General features: G+C 43.7%; 1 protein-coding gene across 8 annotated transcripts in view; it reads left to right on the forward strand.

Annotated features, from left to right (window-relative positions):
* Positions 1-7819, forward strand: part of LOC100547885 (UDP-glucuronosyltransferase 1-1-like) — a 47430-nt gene extending 39611 nt beyond the window's left edge. For all 8 annotated transcript variants that reach the window (XM_010713216.2, XM_010713215.3, XM_010713223.3 and 5 more), the window contains 4 exons: positions 4114-4245; positions 4516-4603; positions 5713-5932; positions 6790-7819. In XM_010713216.2, coding sequence (XP_010711518.1) covers positions 4114-4245; positions 4516-4603; positions 5713-5932; positions 6790-7087 — 738 coding nt within the window. In that variant the 3' untranslated portion in view covers positions 7088-7819. The remainder of the gene's footprint in view (positions 1-4113; positions 4246-4515; positions 4604-5712; positions 5933-6789) is intronic.
* The last annotated feature ends 370 nt before the right edge of the window (positions 7820-8189 follow it).

Below are 8189 nucleotides of genomic sequence, written 5' to 3' on the forward strand. Positions count from 1 at the left end.
CAGCGTCTGTATTTACAGGCAGACATCAGAGAATCTTTCCTTGGTGATGTGCATGTTATATATGAGATCCCATAAGTGTTGTGAGGCTGAAGAACGTTTAGTGGGTTGGTGGATCCTGGTGAATGGCAAAGAACTGCCAAAGTGTTTTTCTGAGTTTTTCACCTAGAATTTCTTCCGGGGCTGCTCTCAGTTGAAGAGAAATTCTTTGCTCTTCTACTGAAGGTCTGTGGTGGGACTTTGTACCCACTAGAGGGAGGAATTGCCAAGTTCTGTCGAAAGTAGGACGAAGTGCTCTGTTACCTGACTTCTCTACTCAGATTGTGGCCAGGCATTGCAATGAGCATTGAGAGGCTACCCTGCCTATGTTAGGGAGTTTGGAACTGGGTGAGATTTACAGTCCCTTCCAACACAACCACTCTGTAATTCTGCCATTCTGTGGGTGTATGATGGGGCCTCCAAGCAGATGTGGGCAAAAGAGGACAAAGCTAACCCGTCTCTCTCTGCTTTGAGACTGTTCTGAGGCACTGGAAGTACCGCACTGTGTGGGTGATGCGTTCTGCAAACAAACCTGGGATTGTGCTTCAGTCTTCATCAGCCTCTTCATTCCAGACAGCATCTTGAACAGTTCTTTCACATCAGGTGCTGGTCCATATGCCCTCTAGAGATGAATGTTCAGAGGGAGAGGCCATGCCCAGAGGAAAGCGAGCAGCCACTGGTAGGTGCAGTGGTGATGTGAGCATGAAAGATCTCTTGTAGATACAAAAGCTTCATCCTGAGGGAGGCTATTAGAAGCACAGAACCACACACAGCCACTCCTGCCTCCTTCCAGGGTCACACACCACTCTTCCTCTAAAAGGAACAGATGGGGCGTAGCCTGTAGATGCAATGGCACCATCCATATACGGACTTGGCTGAACTCTAGTGCTGGCTATCCAGCCTTTTATCAAACCAATGATTAAACATTTACCACACAGCAGTTACGTTATTGAACGATCAAAATCTATGGCGTAGAGCAGATAGCTTAAAGAGCACAGGGCTGTTGCTATTGCTTCAGAGGTGCCCGGAGTTCTCTTCCTGTGCAGCTCTCCCCACATTTCTACAGGAATGGCCCTGGTCCTTCCTTCTCATCCACAAGTCTCAGTGTCGCTGCTTCTGCTGTTGTCCGTGCTCAGTTTGGCTGCAGGTGGGAAACTGCTGGTGGTGTTTGTAGATGGGAGCCCTTGGTTCAGTGTGCTGGAAATGTTAGAAATTCTGAAGCAGAAAGGACATGAAATAGTCGTCGTTGCACCTGAAGTCAATTTAAACATAAAGCCATCAGAGAATTTTCTCCTGAAAAGCTACCCAGTCCCTTTCACAGAGGAAGAGATGGATGGCAATTTCCACACATTTTTTAAGGATGCACTTGAAAAAGGATCGTTTCTGGAAAGATTTCATAGACTGCAAGAAAAAGTAAAAAGACTCTTTGAGTTAAGTTTCATATCCTGTGAAGAGTTACTGTACAACAAAGAACTCATCAGATATCTTGAGGAGAGTAACTTCGATGCTCTCTTTACGGATCCCGTGTTTCCTTGTGGAGCGATACTGGCCGAGCATCTTTCCATCCCTTCTGTGTATTTCATGAGGGGAATGCCATGTGGATTAGATTTTGAGGCCACCCAGTGTCCCAATCCCCCTTCTTACATCCCTAGGACATTTACAGACAATACAGATCACATGAACTTCCTCCAGCGTGTGAAGAACATCATCTTTGACACCTCCAATCTTTTTCTCTGCAATTTTTTTTTCCAACCATATGAAAAACTGGCTTCTGAGTTCCTTCAGCGAGATGTGACTGTGTTAGCTCTCTTACGCAAGGCTTCCATTTGGCTCACGAGGTATGACTTTGTGTTAGATTATCCAAGACCATTGATGCCCAACATAATTGTAGTTGGAGGAATAAACTGTGCTCACAAGCAGCTCTCTCAGGTGGGTCATACTCAGTTTTTCCTACTTGTTCTGATAGATTTCTGTGGTCATAAAAACATAATTTTGTATATCTGATAGATATTTTATTCCTATTTAGTATGAGCTAGGCAACTTTTTGTGAAAAAATGCTTTGCTACTCTTTCACTGAAAGGAACAGATAGTGGGTACAATAGCACCATCCACACACAGATTTGGCTGAACTCTAGTGCTGATTATCCAGCCTTTTATTTAACCAGTGATTAATCATTTACCATGCATCTTTTAGTTATCTTCCCCCACCCACTTTCATATGCCTGCACTGCTTGCTTGTACCATTAGATGGTGCTCCTATCAATAGGAAAGAATAACAGACAAAATGAATGTGGAAGTAGCTAAGAAAAGCACTTTGCACTTCTTCATCCCTTGTGCGATGAGGAGGAAATTGCTTTCTGGAAGTCCTCCAAGATTACCAGACAAGTGTGCGTGAAAAGCTGTGCTTTCCGTTTTATTTCTAAGTACCTTCCAGATGCCTCTTTCAAGTTATTTCATTTTTTAATATCTGTCTACAAGACTTCTGCAGACCAAGTAATGCTCATTCCCTTCCCTGGAGCAGATAAGCAGTTCTGCAGGAATTTTGGAGACTGTAGCAGACATGAATTAAAACTCTGCTTCTCTGGTGTAGCAGCAAGAGGTCTGCTTATTTTAAATAAAATTCTTTGTCCCAGACCTGGTCTGGAAGTGTATTTTGTTTGGACAATGCTGAATTTCATAAATGTGGGTTATCCAAATCCATAAAACCTATCATAGCTTTTCTTATTTTTGAGCAAATGTCCACTGCATGGCCCGTTTCTCAAAGCAGGACTGCCAGAAGATTTGTAAAGGTTGTGACATAAAGTTGGACTTTGGCAACTTTGGACAAGAATATTTGAAGAATATTTGAAGAAGATTAAAAAAACCAAGTGATTGATCCCATGGAAAACAAAAGGGATAAATATGCCCTGAAACAGCTGCATCTGTTCTACTGCAATAGGAAGTAAGGAAGGGAAGTCAGCCTATGGCCATAGAAATGCATGCCCAAAACACCCAAAACCTGAGGAGGACTTTGCAGTTCCCAGATGTCCATGAGTACATACACAACGGAGCTCCGAGTTGTCCATTAGCTATCTGCAATGACCTAGTGAAGAATTTGTCTTCAGAGACATCTTTTGTGACGGGGCCAAATCTGAATCACATTTCACCTTGTTTGCCTGCAGGAGAGATTCAAGTCTGCTGTTCAGATGCCACCTATCAGCAAGCCTTCAGAAAGGTCCTTCCATTTTGATTCAGTCTGAAGTAAAGGGCTGTGGGTTACGGCATTCTGGTCAGCCACCAAAATACACAACAGAGCAAAAACCAAGGGAGTCAGTCTCTGTTATCCACTCAGGCCCTTAAGATTACATTTCCATGCCAGACTTCATTCATTTTATTCCATTCTGATGTTCATAGCAACTCCCCCCAACTTTGTCTCTCCTTCCTTGGCTTTACCAAGTATTTTTTTATGGCACTGAGTTTTCACTTCAGCCTTTGGCTGTTTGTTTTTAGATAAGAATCCTTTTGTGCTTTCATTCCAGTGGCAGATCTTCTAGTTTTTCTTTTATCAAAAATCAAAGAAGCAAAACAGAGGAAGTTGGCAGCTGATGAGTATTACCATAGTAAAGATGGACAAAACATTTCAGATACTAGAAGTCAAAGCTATCTTCTTAGAGAGCACTTCAAAATCTTAAGTCTCTCTTGCAGCTGCATGGTCTGAGAAGAAGAACATCGACTCTAAATCAAGCTCATCTGAAATTCCATAAGCATAAGAACAAAACAAAGAGTATTCACTTAAGGATTGGTTGGCAGGAAAATCATGGTGATTAACTGACCTACTTAATGGGTACATTATCTTTCTTATTGCACAGGAACTGGTATCTCTGAGCTGCATAAGTGTTTTAAAGTCTTTTCCCCCCCCCCCATATCCATCCCAAAGCTTGGTTCGGACTCCATTTCTGCAAACATTCACACCCCTGCATACCTTCATTCAACCACCTCCACCCTTTTTTTTCCTCCAAACCTCAGTGGAAACGTGACAGAAGTTACCGCCTGTGACATAATAGGGATTTTGACTGAGGATGTGCTTTGTGTTGGCAGGAATTCGAAGCCATTGTAAATGCTTCTGGAGAACATGGTATTGTTGTCTTCTCACTGGGCTCCATGGTCTCCGAGATCCCCATGAAGAAAGCCATGGAAATTGCAGATGCCTTGGGATCAGTCCCTCAAACGGTACAGTATCCCTATCCTCCTTCCAGCACAGCAATTCAACGCTGTATTCAGATATAGTACATTATCTTTGGCTTCCAGATTGCTCAGCCCTCCCTTCTTTCTCCTGCTCCCCAAGTGTCAGAGAGAACATCATCCCTGTTGTTCTGCACTGCTGTTGGCAAAAGAGGTTTTGCGCATCAGAGATGCTGTTAGCTGTGCTTTCTGAACCAGCAGAGGAGCAGCAAAAGCGTGGTTGTTGAGAACTGACACTGTGTTTATTTCCCTCCAAAGGTTTTGTGGCGATACACAGGAGAGGTGCCCCCCAACCTGCCAAAGAATGTGAAGCTTGTCAAGTGGCTGCCACAGAATGACCTCCTAGGTAGGTCTGAGATGCCTGGGGATTATGCTATCTTATTACTTTCAATTCCATTACATAGTTTCAAGGCCCCATTACCATCATCTCTGCTGAATGTATGTATCACTGCGGGTCACAGGTCTTCATTACAACCCTTGCTATCTGAAAGAGAGTTTGCCCTTTAGAAACTTCTCTAACTACAATTTCGAGATCACCTTACTGTTTGGAAAGATGTTGCAACTCTCAATTATGGTATTGTAAAGTATGGGAGGTTTTGTCTCTGATTATCCAGTCTCAACACTCAACTATGCTTTTCTGTCCTGTTGTTGTCTGCTGGACTGAAGAGGGAGTTTAAGTTTCTCAAGCAAGCACTTCCAGACAGCTTCTCACACTTTTAAAGGGGTCATATTGTGTGTGCTATTGCCAGGAGTGCATTTTTTGGTGTAATGCAATGGGAAGAACAGCAATAATAGCAGAGTGGGACAATCCTAGGCTGCAGCAAATGAGAGCAAACTCAAATGCAACAGCCATGGATACAGAAACAAAAGGAAGAAAAACTGCTCACCTTTGGGAGACCTCCAGTAGGCAGGGATCTCCAACAAGATCCCCTTTCTTCCACTTCCAGCCTTTAAATGAAGTCTGGGAAGGGGTGGATCCTGGCTCTATCCTTTCCAGTCACTCAGGTACATTTTTCGCACCTGAGCGCACCTGGGTTGGCCTTGCCTTCCACCAGGTGTTCAATCACTGCTTTAAGCTGTGACTTAGCATTTCTGCTATACTTGGTGTGACAATATGGCTCTGCTGTGGGAGACTTGCAAATGGAAGATGTAGTAAAAGAGAAAGCAACGACTTTGCTTTTTAAATTTGGTTTCACTGGGTTGTGATTTTATCCTGACACCTGAGAAGCTGTGGAGGATCATAGGGGCTTTTCAGAGATTACCCAACCAAGATGGAGCTCTACAATCCATAGTTTCATAATGTCCCATTCTCTGCTATATTAAGTTTGCCCATAAGTAACAATGCTTATGACAGTCCAAAGTTCTTGATGTATGCCTATTAGTGGCATGTTTTTTTAATATATTTTTCCCAGGTGTGAGTTACCATGACATAACAGATCTCTCTTTCTTCCACAGCTCACCCTAAGACTCGTGCCTTTATTACCCATGGAGGCTCACACGGTGTTTATGAGGGCATATGCAATGCAGTGCCAATGGTGATAATGCCTTTATTTGGAGACCAGATGGACAATGCGAAACGAGTGGAGTCACGGGGAGCAGGATTGACACTGAATATACTAGAAATGACTTCGAAAGACATATCCGATGCCCTGAAAGCAGTTATTAATGATAAAAAGTCAGTAATTAATATACACTCTTTTTCTTTCTACTGTTGCATAAGACCAGCACTCTGACTTCCAGTTTAACACAATACTAATCTGTTCTTATATCCCTTCTTACATCAACTCCATTGCTGAGAAGGCATCGCTTGCCCTGGATTAATCTTGTCCCACCCCTGTACCAGCACCATCCTTCTCGCAGTCTGAGATTGCAATCATTAGGTGATGAGAACAGCCTGATCTGAGAGGATGCAGGTGTCAGAGTAGACGGAGTACAAGTGTAATGGAAGAAATAAAACTGACAAAAGATATCAGGAGATTTTGCTGACAGCTGAAACTAAGCTTTTCTACTTCTTTTTCTGTTACCTTTTCTCCATTGTTTAGCATTGAAAACAGCACTTTTCAGGGCTCATAACTTTACTATTTTACTTCTCTCATGGTGGAGGTGGCAGGAAAAATGTGGAGGAGCCCCTAGCGGGCTCTCAGATAACTGACATTGCATCCTTCCAAAGGAAGTTTTTGAGTTCTTAGATTTAGGGTAGTATGGTTAGGTTGTGGTTGGACTTGATGATCTTTAAGATCTTTTCCAACCTAAGCAATTCTATGATTCCGTGGTATTAGGAAACATTGCTTCTCAGGAGGAGTGGTGATGCAGTGGCACAGCTGCCCACAGAGGTGATGGGGTCACCATCCCTGTGGGTGTTAAAGAACTGGAAATGTGGCACTGAGGGAAATGCTCAGCAGGCATGGTGGGCATGGGTTGGTGATATTTGTGGCCTTCTCCAGCCTTAATGATTCTATGATCCTTTTTTCTCTGGGGAGTGAGTCTCAGCAATGCAAGTCACTGAACACACCCAATGCCTTGTCTTGGCAGGTACAAAGAGAACATCCAGCGTCTCTCAGAACTTCACCTTGACAGGCCCATCCACCCTCTGGACCTGGCTGTGCACTGGGTAGAGTTTGTCATGAGACACAAAGGGGCCCCACATCTGCGCCCTGCTGCCCATGACCTGAACTGGATCCAGTATCACTCCCTGGACGTCTTTGCCTTCCTCCTGGCTGTGGTGCTCCTCATCCTCTTCATTTCTGTGAAGTGCTGCATGTTCTGCTGCCGCAGGTGCTGCTTTAAGAAGGGGAGAAAAAGCAAGTCAGGGAAATCAAAGACCCACTAGCAGATGAAAACACTGATGGGAGGCAAGATCTCTGTTCCAGACCTCAAGGATCAGAAAACATCTTAAATTTCACTAAAATAATTACTAGCTTTCAATCAAGAAATAATTTAATTCCTTTAGACTAACACCAAGTGTTGTTTCATTGATATTTTTTGTCTTTAATTAAGAATTAGTTGTTAAAATAATTTGTACAGTAGTGCTTCAGTCACTTGGGAAGATATCAGTGTGAAGTCCAAGGTGCCTGGCTTCCACTTCTTGATGTACAGAGGACTCGTGGTCACATTTTTTTTTAACCTCTTTATGTAATGGAGAAATATGGGATTTCATATGACTTTGCTCTGAGGGCTCTGTGAGGACCATTTGCTCTATCGTGTAAGATTGTCAGGTTCATCAAGCACTTTGAAATCTTTGCACAGCTATTGTTATAGAAGAGGTAAATGTTATAATCTGACATTGTATGTCACATAAGCCAAGCTAGCTGCACATTTTATGTAGTCTTTGTGTGTGTTTACAATACCCTGAGCTCGATCCAGACTTCAGCATGGAAGTGGTTGTAAAGCCACTGGTGTCTCACCAAGTTCCCCATCGGGCAGAGTTCCGTTTCTGGAGCTCACCAGTTGGGCAGTGTGATCTTTGGAAGCAGTTTTTAAAAACTATCTGATTTATTCTCTGTAAATGACGTTAAGGTAAAAACCCCACCCCAGTCCTTCAAATAAATCCCCAGTACAGTAATGGCTCTTGTGTTTTCTGACTTGAGGGAGGTGGGGACACTCATCACACATGGAGAGAGCTGGAGGAAGGAATGATTCAGTGCAACAGTGTATTCAGTGAAAGGCGCTGGAGTCATGCTGGGGATAGCCTCCCAGTTTGGGGACAGCCTGCCTTCTTGGGTCCAAAGGATGCTGGGTTTGGCTGCCCTCTCTCACAGAATCACACAGAATCACAGAACTGTAGGGGTTGGAAGGGACCTCTAGAGATCATCGAGACCAACCCCCCTTGCCAAAGCAGGTTCCCTACACCAGGTCCCACAGATAGGCGTCCAGGCGAGACTTGAATATCTCCAGAGAAGGAAGACTCCACAACCTCCCTGGGCAGCCTGTTC

This window comes from Meleagris gallopavo, chromosome 7, assembly GCF_000146605.3.
Source record: "Meleagris gallopavo isolate NT-WF06-2002-E0010 breed Aviagen turkey brand Nicholas breeding stock chromosome 7, Turkey_5.1, whole genome shotgun sequence".
Lineage (NCBI taxonomy): Eukaryota > Metazoa > Chordata > Aves > Galliformes > Phasianidae > Meleagris > Meleagris gallopavo.